Here is a 19268-nt window from a genome sequence, read left to right on the forward strand (position 1 = left end):
GGACCCATCTAGAATACGTAGTCACGTGGGAACGCAAAGGTGAAACCACTCAAAAAGATACAAAGCTGCATGCTGGTTGACTCTCGACTCGGCATGATTTGACGACTTGACTTCCTTCGCGAGGCGAAGACAAAAAGCAAAGCATGAACATCGACGCACGAGGTGCTGTCTACGTCCACACTCGGATCCAGGGACACACTCGGATGCTTTGATGGCCACACAGATGTCGTGATCTAACTCGGGCTCAATAACGGTTGCTGCAAACGCTCCCTTCCAGCCAGCCGCAGGGATGGTCGTGGGACGAGCTGCACGAGGTGGTGCCTCGACGCTGCACTCTGCCTTCGGACCGAGAGGACTAGAGGCTCACAGCAAATTCAAACGTGCAACAGCGCCGGCGGAATGGCATAGAGAGGCTCACATTAGCACAAGAAGGCGTCTGATGCTGCCACCTATTCGAGGACTACCGACAGGAGCATCTGTTCCGTTGCGCCAGCCCACCCCTGCGTCCTCGCGATGGTACGCCAGCGATGCCGACCAAAGCATCGCTTCTGCAAGTCAGCAGCCTCCCACGCCGCCTCCAGCATCCACCTTCTCGGCTCTGCCCGTCACTTCGTTCAGCATCATCGCGCATATAGATCACGGAAAGAGCACACTGGCGGATAGACTTTTGGAGCTCACGGGCTGCATACCTGCCGGTCGAGGCAACAAGCAATTCTTGGACACGCTCAAGGTTGAGAGGGAGAGGGGCATCACGGTCAAGAGTCAGGCGGTCAGCATGGTCTGGAATGGGTGCTTGCTGAATCTGATAGATACGCCCGGCCACGTGGATGTGAGTCTCGTTCGCCCTTGCATGCCCTGCCCACTTGTCCTGCGCACCCTCAAGTAGTCTGCATGCTTACTTCGTCACACTTTTCAGTTCGCTTATGAAGTCAGCAGGAGCCTTTCAGCTTGTCAGGTGGCACTTCTGGTCGTCGATGCTTCTCGTGAGTGAGCGCAAGTCATCGTGTGGCGGTGCGCCGCGACAAGCCGGCCCTCTTGTCACATCGTCATCCTCGAAATGCGCATTAAGCACCACTGGCATCCTCTTCTCTGATTATCGACAGAGGGCATCCAGTCTCAAACGCTGTCTGTGCTCCGCATCGCGAGATCGCGCAACCTTCTCATCATTCCGGTCCTCAACAAGATCGATCTGCCCGCTTCAGATCCGGAACGAGTATTAGACCAACTCACGGAGTTGGGGCTTGACGTAGGGCCAGGAGGCAAAGAGGAGGCCATCAACGTCAGCGCAAAGACGGGAGCAGGCGTAGATAAAGTGCTAGAGAGACTGGTGCTGCAAGCGAGAAGGCGCGACGAAGAGCTCGCCGAACGCCAGCCTTTGAGAGCTCTAGTGTTCGACTCGTGGTACGACTCGTACAAGGGCGTTGTGGCGCTGGTGGCCATCTACGACGGTGTTCTGAGGAAGGGTGAGGAGCGCATCGGCTCTCTCCAGCAAGCGATCGGATGGACCTAGCTTACGCCATTGACCCTGTCCATCAGGAGACCGTATCTGCTCGTCTGCCACCGGAAAGCGTTACGAGATTCTGAACGCTGGTGTCAACAGCCCGACCGCAAACTCCACGAACGAGCTGCGGACGGGACAGGTCGGATGGGTGATGATGAATATGAAAGTGCTGGAGGAGGCCATGATCGGAGACACTCTCCATCACGCGAATGCTCGAGTCGAGCCTTTGGAGGGCTTCAAGCCGACTGTGCCCATGGTCTTTGCAGCTGCCTTTCCACTGGACACGACGGGTGAGTATGCGTGAGCAATCAATCTTGCCGTCGAAAGGCCTGCTACTGACCCTCCACGCCGACGCATTTGTAGATTTTCCAAAGTTGGAGGACGCCATCACTCGCTTAGCGCTCAATGATCGAAGTGTCACAGTGGCCAGAGAGTCGAGCATGGCTCTAGGCCAGGGCTGCCGTCTGGGCTTTCTTGGCACCCTACATCTCGACGTGTTCCGTCAGAGACTTGAAGACGAATACGGTCAAACGATCTTGGTCACCGCTCCAACCGTGCCTTTCAGACTCACGACCAAAGACGGGAAGCAGACACACCTCAACAATCCCACGGAATTTCCCGAAGACACGAGCAAAGGTGGCTCCTACGCGGAAATAGCCGAGCCTGTGGTGAAAGGCACGCTGATCTGCCCTGAAGAGCATGGTGAGTTGATTGCGTGAGCCTGGACTTTGCTTGCGATATCGCATCCGATTCGCAGGCAGCTGAAAATATCAGCCTCTTGCAGTGGGTCCAATGATGGAGCTTTGCGCCGAGCATCGGGGCGAAGAGCTTGACTGTGTCTTTGACGACACGTCCTACGGCGACTCTCGCGAGGTGCGCATGGTCTACCGCCTGCCTTTGGCAGAGATCGTTACAGACTTCTTTGGCAAGCTCAAGTCTCGCTCCAGTGAGTATTGCCTCACGCGGCCGAGGTAGTATCAGCATCCCTCTCTCTCGTCATTTAGCTGACGGTGTGAGCTCAACGGCTGCGCAGGCGGATTTGCCGCGTTTGAGTACGAGGATGATGGATATATGGCCTCAGATCTTGTGAAGGTGAGTGTATGCACGAAGCGGTCTCGACTGAAAGAGTCTTCACCTTACGTGGTCGCGCTTCTGCTCTAAAAAATGTCACGCAGCTTTCTTTCCTGATCAATGGTACTCCAGTGGATGCTTTGGCAAATGTCATTCATCGTTCAAAGGCCGTAGCAGCAGGTAGAGATATGGCTTCACGATTGAGAGAGAAAATTCCTCGCCAGCAATTTGAGATCGCGATTCAAGCGATCGTCGGTGCCAAGTGCGTTCTTCGCTGCGCTTGTTGATGGATGCAGGTCTTCGCCTTACCATGCCCTTCTCACTTTCCTCCTAAGGGTCATTGCGCGCGAGACGGTCAAGGCGTACAGACGAGATGTGACAGCTGGTCTGTATGGCGGGTGAGTGGCTGGCCTGGCAGCGATCCGCTTCGGGCCGTCCAGAGCTGACGCGACTTGATTGAATCAGGCACTACGAGCGCAAGCTCAAACATCTCACCAAACAAAAGTGCGTAGGCTTCACAAATACTTCGCCCCTGGCGAGATGGAATGCTTACGAAATGTCTGGCTATTTGCAGGGAAGGCAAGAAGCGCCTTCGAGAGATGAGCTTCGGACGCGTTCAAGTGCCTCAAGATGCTTTCCTCTCAGTCCTTGACACACGACCTAAGGCCAAGTGATCTCACCAAGAGATGTCATCTGATCGGTGAAGCAAGGTTATTACACGGTGATAGTCTCTTGTAGATGTACGGAGAAAGTAATTCAGAATTTCGGGAGTGTAGCGAAGAAGCGGACTAAGATTTTCAAGGTGTATGGTAATCTTGCGGAACGACGCACATCGAGGCACTCTAAAAAGCACTCTTCGTCCCAGAGAAACGTCCATGTTGTGCGGCACAAGGTGGCTCGAAGGCACTCTAAGGGGGTGCTGTTGTGTTGGGGGTACCGTTCGTGATTTGCGCGCCTGCGGCAAGGATCCCACACAGAGGTCGAGTATCAGCGCGCGTGCCTCACCTGCCATCTGCGGGCTACCCATGTTCTCACCTCTTGAACACGTGGTGCGGTATTCGTCTGGGGTGCGCGCCTTGGCGACCGCGGAGGGATGCACGCTACGGACCGAGATCAAGAGCATGCCGTCGGGTCAGCAAAGCGCTACACTACCTTGTAATCGAATGCGTACATTCAAAAGTTCTCAAACTCTTCGACTCACATCATGGCGCCAAGAAATCCGGAGAGCGCGTGGAAGTTGATGTGCTGCAAACAATGGCGAAATCGCACGAGTCAGCAAGGCGTATCCACGTTCCAGGCCGGATCTTGTCACGTACGCAGTGGAGTGCCCAGACTGGCACCGTGCGAACACGACGAGGTTGACAGAGGTTTGCACGTCAGCGAAGAGCACGCACGGACGCGAACGAACGGACGCACGCACTTCCAGGGTTGTCCAACAAAATGCGTACCACAGCCCAGGTTTGCTGAGGGAGAATCAGAGTGTCGCGGCGCACTGGATTTGCTAGAGCGTATTGGCTGCTGGTCCTGAGCGTTTGCCATTTGCTGTTGGTCATGGTGCCATTGCCACGGGCGATGATCTGGAACGTGTCTGAACGCGAGACGATAGGATCAGCGACGCGTCATGCCACAACCCGATGTTGCGCTGCTTAGCTCACTTCCGTGAACATGGACGGGATGTTGAGTCCGGTCGAGATTGTTCCAAATGATGTCGCCTACTGCGTACTTGTCATCAAACGTTTGAGTAGCATAGGTCTGCGAAGAGCATGGGAGATCAGCCGGGGTTAAGGTGCCCACATCATCGAGCTTCACCCACAATCACGGGCGTTTTGCCATCCTCCAAGGCTTGAATCTGCGCATGCAACAGCAAGTCTGGTCAGGTGGGAACAGAAAGCCATTTGGATAGCCACTGTCTAAAGCCCTTCTAGCTCACAGGTGGGTACCAGATAGGGAGCTGCGCCGAGACTCCGTTGACGGTGTCGTTGACCAGCTGGCCTGGAGCGCCGATTGTGCCAGTCCCCCCGGTCGTGGTGTTAATGACGCCAAAGTTGTTGGTGAAAACCGCGGCTGGCCCGCCTTCCACCTTGTAGGCACCGATGCGCTTCACCGGAACCAGATCCGAATCGGGTAGATCAAGACATGCCTCTGGACCAGTGTCGGCCGTCGTAGAGGTCGTCGGGCTGCCTTTAGGCACAGTTCCATTGGCATTGAGGATCTTGACCGCCAGCAAGCCGAATGGAAGCGAACCATCAGTGTACGCGTAGCATTGCGTCTGAGCTTCCGCGCGCAGCCAAAGTTGCCCCTTCGACGGGCTCTTCCAAATAGCATCGGCTCTACAAGGCGGAGGGTTGCGCCGGGAATTTCTTAGTACAATCTTCTCCACTCGCACCTATGCGTGCAGCGCTCACCTTTGTCCACCATTGACATGAAGTCGCTTCAAGCTTTTCTTCACGACTGGCGTTGCGTCGACTGCGATGAGATCCAAGTTGTACTTGTCCAGAGATACGCGAATTTGTGCATGAGAGAGAGCACCGATGAAGCGGAAACGGTAGCGGGTGCTTGGCTTGAGTGCGAGCTGAGGCCAGGGTACGTTCGAGTCGAGGGTAGCGTTGGTAAAGCGACCTCGACCATTGATCAGAATGGAGTCGTGTGGCGGTGCAGCGATGGAATTATTGTAGCCGTCAACGCTCAGCAATTGCTTTTCGAACACCGAAGCGGGTGTGTGATACCAATCTTGCAGCACTATGACGACTTCTTCGTCAAAGTCTTTGCCGCGCTTGTATGGGTCGTCGGGGCTGTGTATGACGATGGGGAATACTTGTCCCTCGGTGTATCCCAGCGCAACGTGAGAGTGTCCCCAGTAAGTGCCAAATTCCTCTGGCGCCTTGAACTCGAAAGTCTGCTTCACGCCAGGAGCAAGTGGACAATTTGTGAGGCCAGGAAGACCTGACAACGGACAAGCGGCACGGTCAGTAATCGGACGAAAGACGATGGCGTAGCGCCACCACTTACCATCGGCCCAATTGGTGCCTACTTGAGGAATGCCATGGAAGTGGGTCAGGTGGTTGCGGTCGGATTGATTCTCGATGGTGATACGAAGGGTGTCGCCAGTACTCGCTTCAATGACGGGACCTGGCATGGTACCATTGTAAGCGTATACCGTTTTGGAGACGCCATCAGGACTTGCTTCTCCATCCTTGACGATGAGGTAGTACTCGCGAACTTGAGGAGTAGCAGTGATCTTGAACTTGGGATCCAGGATGTATTGCCCGACATCTGGCTGGGTTACAGCATCAGCGCGTGCAGCCAGCTTTGAGTGTGCTGCAGAACCATAGGAGTGTCTACGTGAAAGGTTGCTCGAGACGTGCGGGCTCTGCCACGGTGGCGATGGGTGGGCGATCGTCGGAACGACGAAGCCCAAAAGAGTGAGCGTGGGCAGGGGGAACTTCATCCTGTCGTTGGAATGCGAATAGTTGCAAGAGGAGTCTGCTCTTAGGGTTCAATGTCGGGTGTTGCGCGTCTACGAGAGTGAGAGGTCAAAGGTCTGTGCAGCAGAAGGAGGAGCAGGATCAAGCCCGAAGAATGGGACTTCTTATAGGAGCAAAAAGGGAGCGGCTGGCACGAGAGCCATTTTGGCTCAGCCAAGCCACGCAGGGCCTTTGACACGACTGTATGCTCTAGACGACTGTATGCTCTTGCTGCCCGCCAAGTCGTTACTTGTGTCTGGATTCAGGTCGAGTGATGGCGAGCTGAGCGCGAATGATTACACAACCAGCCCCAAAAATCCGCGGTAGCAAGGCGCAGTCCTCCGTAGATCGCAGCGACGACCTTCACTCACGAGTTGGTGGACATGCTTTGCAAGAAGCACTTGTTCGGCTGGCTACGGGAGGCTGAGTAGTGCTGGGAGCAAAGGTCCGGTCCACTAGTGTCAGAGCAATCAAGAGTACGCAAACATCGGAATTGCGAAACAAGCAACGATTCGGGTGATGTGTGGCCCCCCCACGCCGTGGCGTAGGACAAGTCCGACGTTGGTGATGCGAGAGAGTGGGAACGGTGAGCAACATCATGGCCCAGCTTGTCGCTTCTTTGCCGAGCGCTCGAGATGGCGGGGTGCAAGCTTCATCCCGATCGAGCACCGGCGGCAGTGGCAAGTGCTAGACTGAACATAGCTTTGCCCTCATGCAAAGGCGCTGATGCGGTGTAGAGTGCGCTAGCCATCAGCCATTGCTTGGCGTGGTGCATGCTGAAAGAAGGAATCACGAATGCATACACCAGAGATGCGCCGAGTGATGCTGTATGGCTCCATGGCTATACGGCTCATCTGCGTGCAGCAAGGATACAGCACGCATGCTGTCATGATGAAGAATGGCTGACTGACCTGGGCGCCCATCAGCCAACACATCGCCGGCGGAATGCCGTCATGCAATCGCCAGGGTTCCTCTTCGCTCCGCAGGCTTGAATGTTCGATGTCTTGCATGCCCGCATTGCTTTGAATAACTGCAACCGAAAGCCATGCTCTCGGGTGGGTCAATCGTGCTTGCTCGATCAAACTCTCGTGCTCGTCCACCTTGTCCAGTCGCAGAATATAATGTGAATATTAGATTTGCGCGACAGGCACGGAAGCCACAAGTTGATCGAGCGACGAACCCCGGTTGTTGAATGAAACAGGTTGATCTTTCTGCATGGCTGAAGCGACGGCGGTCTTCCTGTCGTCATGATTCAAGATTGATGAGACTCAGCTCCACTCCGTCGAGAGTCGTGAGTGGTGAGTGGTGAGTACAACACACTCGTCATCGATGGCAGTCCTGAGCGCAATGCGACGCAAAACAGTTAAGGCTGGGATTCTTGATTATCCTCGATCCTGCTGCTGCGCGGGGCTGCAGCCGACACGCGCAAGCTGCCCGAACCGCACCGTTGATGCTGCCCCATAATTCATTGATTCCGAGCGGCCGTTGCTGCTCATCTCAGTCGCGAGTGTCGGGTCGCCATGAGCTCGGCGCCGATTAAGCGCTTGCTCATTGCGGACGTTACCACTTCTTTGTATGATTACATGAGATCGTAGTAGGGTCCGAGTCTTCTGCGTAGCATCCATCCTGCATGCTCACGCGCACACGCGGGGGGCGGGAAAGAGGCTGGCTGCAGCATGAGCATGCAAGACCATCAGCCGCGACGCACCGCGCGCGTAGGCTGCATGGAGATGGTGCGCGTGGGCGCGCTTCTGATCGATGGAGTCAAGAGTCTGAGTCGAGCACGTTGATTGATCCACAGATTGCTATCGAAACATGGTGCTCCGCGAACACGCGATATTCAATGGTGCAGCCATACAGCACCATCAGCTGCAAGCAGCAAGTCGTGCGTCTGTCGCGAGTGCTGTCAAGTCTTGAAGGCTGCATGCCTGTCTGACCCGATGTGACCTCAAATTTCACGATCAAGAATAGGCAGCAGCAGGTACGCAATATGTTCCAGCCATGCAGGCCGGAGTCCTTCTCCGGCCGCGGCGTCGTCCAACTTCGGGGAGGCGCCGGACCCACGGCAGATCATATACGATCTGAAAGTATGTATATAGCACTCGATCAAGGCGAAGGGGGTCCGTGGTGCATATTGTTGGCAAAGCTGTATACAGCAGCTATAGCTACCGCAGCAGCAGCCCACAAGCACATCGCAAGCAAATATGGATGAAGGGTCCGTCGGCATGCAGGCGAGCCAAGAAAAAACAATCGTGAATCTTGAATCTTGAATCAGCCCAATCATCAGCCGTCACCTGCTCAGCCTGCGCTGGATCGTGCTGCAAGTCCGCAATCTCTCATGCACAGTCTCCCTCTGCTTGCTTGCTTGCTTGTTCAGCCAACGGAGAAGATGCATCTCCGCCTTTTGATGCGGTTGCGCGTGAATTGCTCTCGCAGATTCTCGAGATTGTGCAGTTGACTCGGAATTGTTCCGCACGTGCTGTTGTACCAGCACATTCGTGATTCACGTTGCGGTGCCTGAGCGTGAGAGCCTCGGGTGAGAGGGGGCGTTCTCTGGCTCAGACAGCTGCATCCTCGGGTCACGTAGTCGTAGCGGAGATCGGTCATAGGAAGGACTCGTGAGGACCAAGATACAGAACCGCAGATTTGAACTTTGCCATTCGTCTATGGGGTCTCTCAACAACGGCCTTGCATTACCCTTGCTGGTCTCGAATTGTTCCATCAAGACTTGCCCACGCAGATGCTTGGCTGGCAAGAGTCGGGTCAAACTTGAGAGTCAGTGATGCCGAAAGAGCGACCCTAGTCTCACTGATCCGGCTCGACCGGCACGTGCTGTGCGAAGGACACGCGGTGTGGCAGACGGCTTCTGAGAATTGCGCAAGACTTGCTTTGGTTTGCAGCGACTACTGAGGTGACGATGAGGCGGAAGTCGGGCAGTGAGAGAGCGATAATGGTACATATATGCGCAGAAATTATGAATCGAGGTGGACAACAGCGGCGCTGTCTAGGAACACGAAGAGATACTGGGTGGCTTCGGTGCAGCACGCAGCAGGAGCTCGCCGCTTACCGATGGATAGACGAAGGAGCGCCAGTGTCCTCGATTCGCTCTACTCGATCGAGATCGTCGTCATGGCTGGCTGTGATGGCTGACAGCAGGGCGTCGTCTCCGCTCGCAACTCCAAACCTATTTACGGTAGTGTCGACATCCAGGCCGGCCATTTGTAAGGCGAGCGCACGTGCAGCCGGAGACAGAACTGGCGCTCCACCTCTGGCTTCGGTCTCAGATTGACCAGGACTCTCTCTCAATGAACCCTTGGAGCTGCTCCGTCCTCTTTGTCTCGGGAGTGCGTCTCGCAATTTTGAAAAGCTGCCACCTTTGGTACGAGAACGCTTGGGTCGGGCGTCTGCATCTGTCACAGGAGTATCTAGCATCGCTGCAAAGGTCAGGCTGCCAGAGCTGGCCTTTTCGCTGGCTGAGCTGTTGCCCACGTGTGTGGTAGTCCGGCTCAGGTGAGCTCCTTCGCTATGTGCGCTTGACTCGGCTTGCGCGGGGGACGCGTTGGAGGTAGAGCCCAAGTCCAGCGTCAAATGTCTGGGCCTGCTGTGAGAGGGAGATTGACTTGTGCTGCCATTGACTGGAGGAGATTGAGGAGTGAGAGCAGCTGTTGGATCGATCACGAAGGACCCTTCCCATGACTTGCGCCCTTCTCGCAGCACGCGCTCGACCAGCGAGCGATTGCGATCCGCGGTGCTGCCGCGGCCCCTTCCATAAACAGCTTCCGCTTCCACGAGCACGGTTCGCTGACCTAATATGGCCATGAGTGGAGCATACAGCGGGATGAGAGCCTACACAAATCGTAGAGGTGTAAGTTCCGCACGTGTCAAGAACGAGACTGCGAACGATGACTGACCTTGGCGTGAATCCAGTTGGAAATCTCTAAGGCAAAGTTGATGAGATTGAAAGCGGATGCGACGAATAGGTAGATCAGTCCGCTAGTGATCAGGCGTCCAAGCAATGGTGTCATGGTCGCCCATTGGCTGCGTAGCTTCTTTGCCAGAATCCAGGGACTACAAAGATCGCGTGCGCGTACTGTGTGCTCCTCGGGGCCACCACTCTGGCTGAGCTCAAGGAGCTTCCAAAGTGACAGCCCAACAGTGATGCCGTCGAAGATCAAGGCGGTCACATAGAACCAAGCCAGCGTGTTTGGAATGCCGGGCTTGGCTACGGGCATGCATGCACCGGTCGGCAAAAGCTTCTGTCCGCTGTACCAGAGCAGAGCGAAGCTCGAGCCGATCTGAGCCAAGAATAGAGCCAGCAGTCCCCACTTGATTTTGGGCGCCCAGCCCCAAATTGCGCAGGTCCGCCAGCTGAAGATGGCAGCAACGGCCGCTTGTACAGGCACGATGGTCAATTGCTGATGCAGCAGACAGCCTTTTGGATCGTTTGAGAAGTCGTTGAAAGCGCTGTATGCCGGCAAGACCAGTGCAGGTATGGCGAGATACCTCACAGCGGCGAAGAGAATAACTTGAGGAGACAGGAGCTTACGATGCCGATAGAGAGACCATTCTTGCGGAATGGTACAGAAGAATTCCCACGCATACAGAGTCAAGGACGCTACCGCAACGTCGTGTATGACTCTCTGCCTCATCGATGGGATGGAAGGACGTTAGGCAGCCGCATTCTTTGTATCCGCGCGGATCGACGAAACGTAGTTTCTTCATGCAGATCACCACTCACCTGTTGATCCAAGAAATTTGCAAACGAGATTGGTCTACCTCCATCCTCGAACGATGTGCCATTGCCAAAGCCATCTGGCGCCGTGATGGTGACATTGCCGCTCTTGACGGCAGCAAACAACCTTATAGCATCGTGGACAAAAGATGCGTGTGGGTCTTGGTCGACCACGTGCTCGTTGTGGGACATGTTGAGGCGCCTTAGCCCTTGACGAGCTACGAACGATGACCTTTCGATCGCTGGCGGCCTGCTACACCTGGCAAAGTGACGAGGTGAAGAGTGAGATCGTCAATGCTGGGTGTTGCTTCAGCTTCAGGTCATCAAGGGCACGCTGGCGCTGAGAGATTTGCTGTGAGACGATGCGTGGTGGAGTGGTGCAGGTGCGCCTCTTGTGGAACGCTTGCACTTTGCCCGCGTGATGAGGTGAGGTGGGCGGAGCACGAGGTGATACGAAAGATTCTTTCTGAACGAGCTGAAAGTGGAGATGGGAGCGAGTGCCGTGGGGACTGGCTGCCAGACCTCGCTTCTATCGTGGACTGAAGATGCTGTCAGGGGTCACGATGTATGGTGACAAGGGTGGATGGCGATTCGTAGTTTCTGCGATGCGGGTGCGATTCAACACCGCAATGCTGCTTAGGCCCGTCATCAACCACCATACGCGGCGGAGCGCCCACGCGCTGAGCGGCAGCAGCAGACTTTCGGGGTCAGCTTGGCTGGGCCATCATGCAGCGGAATCAGGCCAGCAGCAGCAGGGAATGCAACAGCGGCAAGGGTCGCTGCAGTGGCCTCCATTCACGTTTGACTGCAGCAGTGCAGGCATGGCCTCGACCAACCTCCAAATGTCCGCAGTTATTATGCGCCTCATTGAAACACTCACGACTGCTGCACTCGACTCACCGCGCATACTTTGACTGCTGTATGCAACGCGGCCCAAACGACTTGGCTGAAATTTTGAGTCGCCGGTGAGCGGCGGGGCGAGCGAGCAGAAGAAAGAGCGTCTTTTAATCTTGATGGCTGTACGAGCGGCTCGATATACAGTAGCAGGTGCAGCTATATTCAGGGTGTCTGCACTGACAACTTTGTAACTTGCTCCCGATTCGTGATTCAAACATTCGTGTTTCAGATTCAGATTCAAGATTCAAGATTATTGGTAATTTTCATCAAGCGATCATCATTTTTGACTTTCAGTCTGATGAGATGTCTATATATACAGCTCTCACATCATGCTTCGGAAGACGTCTTTTGCGCGCCCCCGGCCACCGACAACGCTGCCAATTCGACCAACCCCTCCCCCTTCTTCTCACCGAGCTCCGCTCCCAAGGCTGCTCAGCGATGGGTCTTCGTGATGTACATGGCCACAGCGATGCGGTGCCTCCTGACGACTGCATTTGTGATCCACGACCAGGATGCTGACACCCCAAGTCGAGTATCGTGACTTCGACCCGTCTTGCCTGAGCTTCGGATCAGAGCGAGTTGAATACTGTTCTTGAGTCAGTCTGGAAGTACGCTCCTTGACCCCGGCCATTCAAAACGAGTCCTTGATTCTCAAAATTCTGGTCTGTGGTGATCAAAGCGCGCCGACTTTTCCGGTAGTGCTGCATGAGCCATCAGCCCCATCATATGTAGCTAGCTATACGACACCTTGCTCCCGATGACCCCTCAGCCTTCATTACCGCGTGTGTGAGTACTGTTACTGCGACTACTCTTGACTCCCGTCTACTGCTATATTCCTACTGTGCCCAAAGTATATGAAGTAATACACACGACGCTCCTCCATGCACCTGCCATTGCGCACGCAAGGCATACACATCAGCGGTGCTACCAAGCATGCAGCAGCACAGACAAGCACGAAGAGGAAGAGTTTCAGGAACGGTGCCAAGCCTCCGCGCAAACCGTTCCGCCCCGCCGCCCGATCCAGCAGCTGCTGCACGGTCTCAATTCAGTGTTTTGCCAACACGCGGGACCGCACAGGCTGCAGCAAGAGTCAAGACTTTTGCCGCGAGTCGAGTCGCCTCGCGTCGATGGTGGTCGCTGCAGCACAGCAATCGGCTCATGCGCAGCTCGCAGTCAGATGAGTCGTCTCGAGTCTATTCTAGGATGTCCAAAGGAAGAGAGAAGCTGCATCTCACTCGTGACTGCTATACAGTCCTGTGGTAAGCACTTTCGCACCAGTAACGTGCATACTAAAGCTTTGTCCACTTTGACTGCACGCCGATGTAGCTCAGGTTGGAAGACTTGTCCCGCCAAACTGTCTCGCTTGTGCGAAGGGACGTGGCGCGCAAAGATGCCTGGTCCATCACGTTTGGCGATGAACGCACAAGAAACGACGTGCTGCCTCATCGCGATTCGTGTCACTTACAACCACAACGCGAGCATCATGACAACAGCTCGGATGAGCACTGCTCTCACGCAGGTCAGTACGGAACACGGCTTGGCGCACGGGCGAAAGGCCGCGAGGCAAAGGGCATCTCTTAGCAGGAAGGCTATAGCTCGCCCATGTCTCTGAGCTCAATGATCTGCTCGGTCTTGGCTTCCACTTGCTCCCAAACCTCATCGGCGCTGTTCCAATCTGCGCTGATCTCGCAGATGTTTCCTTGATCTCTGTACTGCTTGATGAGCGGCTCGAGTTGGTCCAGCTGCTCCTTGAATGCCTTCTTGCGCTGCTCGTCTGGATTGTGTCGCTTGATGTAGTCGTCGAGCGGCAGATCGAAATACAGCAAGCAAAAGATCTTGCCGTCATCCTTCAATGCCTCGCTTTCTATCCGTCGAGCTTCTTCCAAGCTTCGCGGATAGCCATCCAGGATATAGCGCTTGCCCTTCTCCAGAGACGAGGACGCAGGAATTTCAGACAAGATGGAGAACTCGGGCCAGCGCTTTGCAAGTCTTTTTGCATGCGTCGTCTTGCCGCTGCCCTGCGGTCCCACTAGGCAAAGCAAGGTCGCTTCATGCTTCCACTTGTCCGAACTGCCTTGGCCTTCGTCACTGTGGATCGGATGAGATATAGAGAACACCAGCCCGCTCAGAGCAATGAGAGCCAGGCCACCGATCGTCGTTGCCGCCCGCAATCCTGGAGCAACTCTCGAGTGTTGGCTCCGACTGCCTGACGAACTGAAACACCTTGCCTGACCAATAGTTGAAGGATGGTGGCCTACAGGTCGGTGTGTTGCGCCAGCTGGAGATAGTACTGCACGATGAGCGTAGCGAGCGCCAAGGCGTTCAGGAGCCGAAGCGCCCTGAAGACGGCATCCCAGGTGATGGGCGAAGCGAGACGATGTGAACATGATTATAGCTTTGCAAGAATTCGGCAAGAAAAAGCGAGCCTACTACTACTGTGGGCGAAACCCTTGGCTGGTGTTCCCCCAATTCTCAGCTTACTGACAGGTCCCACCGTCCACAATATCCAAAAAGCGATGTGATGCGCTTGCAAGCCCTAGTAGGAGGCGATTTCTACGATCAATCTTTGACCTTGGCGCGGATGATGTCAAGAGCGGCAGGGGCAGTCGTTCGCGGGTGGTGCAAAGCAACGCGCAGATGCGAGCCCTCGAGCGTGCAACACTCACACTGTCTATAGCGAGCCAAGAATTTAGACTGGGCGCGGAGCGGACACTTAGGTCTTGGTAGCGGTGCTGCTTTTCATGTTCGTTCAGACTCACGATTCACGATTCACGATTGGGTAAGCCACATGCGTCGCCTAGTTTCAGTTTTGCCTGCGCCGATCAGTCTGTGCAGCTTATTCAAGCGACGGATGCGCTCGAAGCGCAAAGCGTGCAGCCCGGCAGCCACACGCGCTGTTCGATGATTCACATTCACGAACACAATTTTGAATCACGAAAGTAGGTATACGGCGTCGGGCGGTTAGCGCAGGGTCCGAATCGAGACTGATCCCGCTTTCAGCTGTGCGTGCATCTCGCTCGCTATACCCGATGATTCCCTCCTCCTCCTCCTCCTACTCGACATCAGAGACGCCGCATCCTTTCCGTTTCCGGGCGGTGCGCACGAATCGTGAAGGGTGTCCGAGAATTTAAGACGCGTCGGCCGAGGTGGTCGAGGAGGATCCGACGGCCATCGATTTGCTTGCTTGTATTCCGTACATGTCAACCACCATGAGCCGAGCACACGAGAGCTGGCATGACAGCAGCACCTTTTGATATGTCGGCATTTGATTCAATCGCCTAATTCTGCCGATGCTGGGGTGTGGTGATGCCGTAAAAAATAAAGGCGGACGTAAGCTCAATTAAGCTCCCGCCTTGCTCACGATGACGTCGCATGCGTTCGGAGGGTCGGGCGCCGAGAAGGCGGCAGCAGCTAGCATGAATCAACGCGTCGCTGCTGATATTTGATTACAACGCGACAAGCTCGCTTCAAATCTGCGTCCTGCTGCTCTATATATCTTGTATGACACTTAGATCAATCCCGTCGCAACCGTTGTCGCGTGTTTTCGCGTGCCGTTGCATGAGACGACGCAAATTCGAAAGTGGAGTCAGTGAGTGATCGTAGCGTATGCTGCTGCAGCATGTGTATAGGCGCGCCGGCCGCGGAGATGCTCTCCCGCGCGGCGGTCTGACTCTGTTGTGCTGCTGTGGACGAGCTGATGGATGCTGTGTGCTGTGCTGGTGGTGGAGCGAAAAGTCTTCGAGAGTCACGGCCGGCCTCTTTTGTCGAGCGTGCGTCATAGGCTGGCCTTGGCCCTGCGCAGCCACTCTGAGTCAAGGCGACGGGATGTGAACATCGTAACCCCGCTCGTCTTGACATCGCACATAAAGGTGCACATTCACCGGTGCCAAACCTTCTCTTCGCTCACCACCTCTTCCTCAAGCACAAACAGTCTCTTGCCGAATCGCTTTCACCCATCAAGCAGTCTTGGCCAGTAGCTGACTCCTCCGCAATCTGAACTCAACATGGTGTCTGGCGCAGTCATCCGCAGGGGCCACCCCGTCACCTTCATCTTTGTCGCTGTCATCAGCTTCATCGTGGCAGTCATTGCCAGCACTCTGACCACCAACTACAACAACGATGGGGGTCAGACTGCGCACCTGACTGGAAGTGTGAGGTACCTCACCTTTGTTGGCTGGTTCAACTTCCTCGCTGCGATTGTCTTGGTGAGTGAAGTGCATACAGCGGGCGGCGCAGGCTGCGGCCGTACTGCCGGACGCAATGATCGACGACGATGCCCGAAACTTCAAGCTCGGCCACTGACATTCTCTCCTTCCTTGCACCTTCCTGCTGTTGCACAGACTGTGCTCTTCCTCACAGGCAAGGGCGGCATCCTCACCTCAGTGGCTGGGCACGCTATCCTCGTCTTCTGGATGTTCCTTTTCCAGCTGGCCGGAGCTGGCACCATCACAGATGCCCTAGGCGGAGGGGTAAACTGCTCTAATGCGGACCTGCTCAGGTACTGCGTCTCCCTCGAAGCTCTGATGGCCTTTTCATGGATCTCAACGTGAGTAGGCGCTTCGCATCGGATGACCTTTATCTTACACGCCTCCTCGCTCGCTACTCTGCTCTCATCTAGGATTGCGCTATTCTTTGCGCTCATCGTTATCGGCATTGTTGGCGCCGGTGCTATCCGTGGTGGCAGGGGTACCAAGGAAACCCTTGGTGCCTAAGCGCTGCAAGTCGGCAAATAGGAAGCCTCCTCGCGCTATCTTGCAGAGGATCTAGGCTCCAAGATACCCAAGCAGTCCACACGACTCGCATTCATCTTCGTTGTATCTCTTTCTCTCTTCTCTTCCATTTACGTGCCTATGTGGGTCGTTACGCCACGCCTCCTATAGCAAGACCGCCATCGAGAAGAGAGCCTTGCTGCAAGTTTCGAACCCCTCTGAGCCTTGTCAGCCCAGAGCACCGTCTACTGTTAATGTGTATGTCTTCTAGCTGCTGTTCAGTCTCTTTTCGACCGGTCTGCTAAAGGAACGCTGGGGCGTGGCATTGTAGGTTGCTCCGGCGAACATGCCCAGTCTTGGAGGGGCCATCATGACGGACTTAGCAGCGGTTCGGGACCCAAGTCAGCACCTTGTCGTGGTACGAGTCACATCGGTTGAATAGCCTCGACAATCACAATGGTCTCCTTGAATGATGGTATTAGCGCCCTGCATCCCATCGCTTGAGCGTACTCCAGGAAAAGGGTTTGCAAAGATCAGACAGACGCAGGACCTCGTTACTTGCGGTAGGCAATCAGGGATCGACTTATCTCCAATAAGGATGCCAGCGTCAGGGCGTGGGCTTTGGCCTCAAAGACGGGTATTGCGGATTCGCCCCCCGCTGAGCACGCCTGACGTGTGTGTGCTCTCTGTGAGCAAGAGAAGAGGCCCAAGCTTAGTAGACGAAACTGATGCGACGCACTGAGCACCCTCGGCCTCTGCCTCGAGCAACGATCAGGATCTTGCTTTGGCGGAATGCAATTGTGAATGGTAAGGTCCACCACCGGCAAGACCGCAGTCACTGCATTTCACACGCCACACGAGCCCTCCTGCCTTGCCACCACCAATATGAATGCCGTGGGCTCTGCTTCTCGATCGCTCGACGGTCTAAGGCAGCGTTGGGCGTCGCAAGGCACGTCATCACGCGAAAGGTGGCAGCTTTAGTCACCGGAGGGGCCCAAGCGTCAGACAAGTGCGCACGACCCCACCATTCGAGAGACGATGGATGGAGGCTTGTGCGCAATCACCGCGCGCAAATCGCAGCGAAGAGCTCCACCACCACCACGATGTGGCTCCTCGATCGCAAAGTACAGCATTATGAAGCTCTGTCGAGGTTCTCAGTGGTCACGCTCGACCCATCTCGTCAGGCCTCAAAAGCAGTGCCGGCCACGTCAGATTTTGCGACACCGAGCGGGCTCGAAACTATGCGCCTTAAGCGAGAGCGTCACGACTGGCTTCGTCCTTCTCCTTCCCCCATCATCCCAATCCCATCCCCCTTACACACTCGCTGATATCCATCCTGTCCCGTCTCCCCTACCACCCCTTGACAGCAGCCCGGCGCTGTTCGTAGAATCATTCCACTCAAGTCTAGACAACATTAACGACGACCGACGTTAGCGAGTTCTGATTAATATCGACGAAACGAAAAAAAAAAAAAGACTTCACGTTGCTTGTAGCCCTTGACTCGTCACCCTGCGCCTATCGACATCCGAGACTAGAGTCAGCCATCCACCAGCTTCATTCGAAGAACACGACATGTCTTGCCAACTTCCACCAGAGATTGTAGCATTCATCTTCAAGCTTGCCTTGCATGGTCCAGATGCCACCGCTTGTGCCTTGACATTGGCGCCGGTGTGCCGAGCATGCCTTCCCGATGCGTGAGTCGATGCCTCTTCCATACATCTCAATACTTGCGAACGATGCTGATGATGCACCCGCATGACCGCTACAGCCGTGAAGCACTGTATCATACGCCCAACCTCACTCGACACAACATTGCACGTTTCTTGGAGACGATGACTGGCTCGGTCATCGGCGAACCGGCGCCCCACAAATTGGTCCGCAGATTGGTCTTTTGCACCACTACGATGCAAGCGTCGGAGCGACGACTGGCAAGACGACGGTCAGAGCTTGGTAGATATGCAGGTTCTGCTTCCCTCAGGAGTGCCGCTGTATCGACCGGCGCCAATGCCGTTGCCAACATTCACGACAGTCATAACCATCCGAGCCTTCGACAAGTCCTCGCAACTCTCATTTGTTGCAAGCATACGCTCGAAGAGCTCATGCTTGACCTCACCTGCTCCGCGGTGGCTTGTTCCTGGACGCACTCGCTCAACGATGACCTCTCCGAGTTTGAACATGAGCTGGCTTCGCTCTCCAAGCTGCGCGAACTGTCTATTCGCTCGCCCAAGGGTTGTGAGTCCAGAAGTGAAAACGTGCTCGCCATTATTGCTGACCCTCACTACCCTGTCGATTGCTCGCTATAGACATTCCACCTGGGGCGCGCCGACTGTTGCGAGCCGGTCTGGGACGCAACGAGGCGCTGCACAAGCTGAACCTCTTTTGGACTCATCCCGGCCCTCTGGAAGCCAACACGCAATCGCTGCGCGAGACACTCTCGGCGTGTCCTCATCTGACAACTCTGCGCGTCTTGAGTGCCGAGCAGGACTCGGAGCAAGACGTCGAACATCGATCCGCATCTCCGTACCCAGAGGAAGCGCAGCATGGTACTTCGTCGTTTGGTGATCTGCAAGATGGCCACTCCATGTGGCATCAACGCTACGCCGATCGACGAACTTCGCGTGTGATCGATCTGGCGCAAGGAGTCGCTCCTGATAGTCCAGAGGCCGAATTGAACGCTTCAGCTGTCAGTGCGGCCGTACTGAGCGACATCGATAATACCGCCCTCGATGTTCGACCATTGATGCGACGGCCATCCGTCAGCCCACGCGAAAGCCAGACTTCACAAGACGCTGCGTGGGCGATCGGCCGTTCCGTAAGCCAAAACTCGCTAGGTCTGACGCTGGACGGAAGCTGGGAGCTTCCCGATGCTGGTCAGACAGAGGATTCGATGCGCA

The 19268-nt window shown here is 55.4% G+C and overlaps 6 protein-coding genes across 6 annotated transcripts; 3 read left to right on the forward strand and 3 right to left on the reverse strand.

The window, feature by feature from the left end:
• The first annotated feature begins 112 nt into the window (after positions 1-112).
• On the forward strand, positions 113-3743 carry IE81DRAFT_323991 (putative GUF1-GTP-binding protein). The gene is made up of 11 exons (XM_025514118.1): positions 113-829; positions 917-983; positions 1104-1463; positions 1537-1791; positions 1865-2203; positions 2286-2447; positions 2535-2593; positions 2677-2834; positions 2908-2970; positions 3038-3076; positions 3147-3743. The coding sequence occupies exons 1-11, from the start codon at positions 290-292 to the stop codon at positions 3244-3246; spliced, it is 2142 nt and encodes a 713-aa protein (XP_025369149.1). The 5' UTR covers positions 113-289; the 3' UTR covers positions 3247-3743.
• On the reverse strand, positions 3058-6447 carry IE81DRAFT_150370 (Cupredoxin). The gene is made up of 11 exons (XM_025510434.1): positions 6408-6447; positions 5582-6292; positions 4978-5515; positions 4503-4902; positions 4386-4421; positions 4228-4324; positions 3993-4160; positions 3889-3905; positions 3774-3817; positions 3608-3672; positions 3058-3527 (listed from the first exon to the last, which is right to left on the reverse strand). Exons 2-11 carry the CDS (start codon positions 6018-6020, stop codon positions 3481-3483), a joined length of 1851 nt encoding a protein of 616 aa, XP_025369150.1. The 5' UTR covers positions 6021-6292; positions 6408-6447; the 3' UTR covers positions 3058-3480.
• A 3376-nt stretch (positions 6448-9823) lies between these two features.
• IE81DRAFT_150430 (hypothetical protein) lies at positions 9824-10965 on the reverse strand. The gene is made up of 2 exons (XM_025510435.1): positions 10775-10965; positions 9824-10674 (listed from the first exon to the last, which is right to left on the reverse strand). The coding sequence occupies exons 1-2, from the start codon at positions 10867-10869 to the stop codon at positions 9918-9920; spliced, it is 852 nt and encodes a 283-aa protein (XP_025369151.1). The 5' UTR covers positions 10870-10965; the 3' UTR covers positions 9824-9917.
• A 1865-nt stretch (positions 10966-12830) lies between these two features.
• Positions 12831-14376, reverse strand: IE81DRAFT_323994 (P-loop containing nucleoside triphosphate hydrolase protein). The gene is made up of 2 exons (XM_025514119.1): positions 14332-14376; positions 12831-14236 (listed from the first exon to the last, which is right to left on the reverse strand). The coding sequence occupies exon 2, from the start codon at positions 14050-14052 to the stop codon at positions 13255-13257; it is 798 nt and encodes a 265-aa protein (XP_025369152.1). The 5' UTR covers positions 14053-14236; positions 14332-14376; the 3' UTR covers positions 12831-13254.
• A 1293-nt stretch (positions 14377-15669) lies between these two features.
• Positions 15670-16377, forward strand: IE81DRAFT_291051 (hypothetical protein; the record flags this gene model as incomplete). Its single annotated transcript, XM_025511880.1, has 3 exons — positions 15670-15870; positions 16006-16211; positions 16284-16377. 3 exons carry the CDS (start codon positions 15670-15672, stop codon positions 16375-16377), a joined length of 501 nt encoding a protein of 166 aa, XP_025369153.1.
• A 1447-nt stretch (positions 16378-17824) lies between these two features.
• Positions 17825-18816, forward strand: IE81DRAFT_150752 (hypothetical protein). Its single transcript, XM_025510436.1, has 2 exons — positions 17825-18068; positions 18143-18816. The coding sequence occupies exons 1-2, from the start codon at positions 17947-17949 to the stop codon at positions 18675-18677; spliced, it is 657 nt and encodes a 218-aa protein (XP_025369154.1). The 5' UTR covers positions 17825-17946; the 3' UTR covers positions 18678-18816.
• Positions 18817-19268: the final 452 nt, after the last annotated feature.

The sequence above is a fragment of the Ceraceosorus guamensis genome (assembly GCF_003144195.1).
Source record: "Ceraceosorus guamensis strain MCA 4658 unplaced genomic scaffold IE81scaffold_35, whole genome shotgun sequence".
In the NCBI taxonomy this organism is placed as follows: Eukaryota; Fungi; Basidiomycota; class Exobasidiomycetes; order Ceraceosorales; family Ceraceosoraceae; genus Ceraceosorus; species Ceraceosorus guamensis.

Excerpts from the sequence above, each read along its gene's own strand:
- IE81DRAFT_323991 (XM_025514118.1), top strand. The coding sequence starts at position 290 with ATGGTCGTGGGACGAGCTGCACGAGGTGGTGCCTCGACGCTGCACTCT. Across the intron at positions 984-1,103 it reads TCTGGTCGTCGATGCTTCTC|AGGGCATCCAGTCTCAAACG; the intron begins GTGAGTGAGCGC and ends GATTATCGACAG. Across the intron at positions 3,077-3,146 it reads AAACATCTCACCAAACAAAA|GGAAGGCAAGAAGCGCCTTC; the intron begins GTGCGTAGGCTT and ends GGCTATTTGCAG.
- IE81DRAFT_150370 (XM_025510434.1), bottom strand. The coding sequence starts at position 6,020 with ATGAAGTTCCCCCTGCCCACGCTCACTCTTTTGGGCTTCGTCGTTCCG. Across the intron at positions 4,161-4,227 it reads TCCCGTCCATGTTCACGGAA|ACACGTTCCAGATCATCGCC; the intron begins GTGAGCTAAGCA and ends TCTCGCGTTCAG. Across the intron at positions 3,673-3,773 it reads GGATTTCTTGGCGCCATGAT|CGTGCATCCCTCCGCGGTCG; the intron begins GTGAGTCGAAGA and ends CTCGGTCCGTAG.
- IE81DRAFT_150430 (XM_025510435.1), bottom strand. The coding sequence starts at position 10,869 with ATGTCACCATCACGGCGCCAGATGGCTTTGGCAATGGCACATCGTTCG. Across the intron at positions 10,675-10,774 it reads CAAATTTCTTGGATCAACAG|AGTCATACACGACGTTGCGG; the intron begins GTGAGTGGTGAT and ends GATGAGGCAGAG.
- IE81DRAFT_323994 (XM_025514119.1), bottom strand. The coding sequence starts at position 14,052 with ATGTTCACATCGTCTCGCTTCGCCCATCACCTGGGATGCCGTCTTCAG.
- IE81DRAFT_150752 (XM_025510436.1), top strand. The coding sequence starts at position 17,947 with ATGTCTTGCCAACTTCCACCAGAGATTGTAGCATTCATCTTCAAGCTT. Across the intron at positions 18,069-18,142 it reads CGAGCATGCCTTCCCGATGC|CCGTGAAGCACTGTATCATA; the intron begins GTGAGTCGATGC and ends TGACCGCTACAG.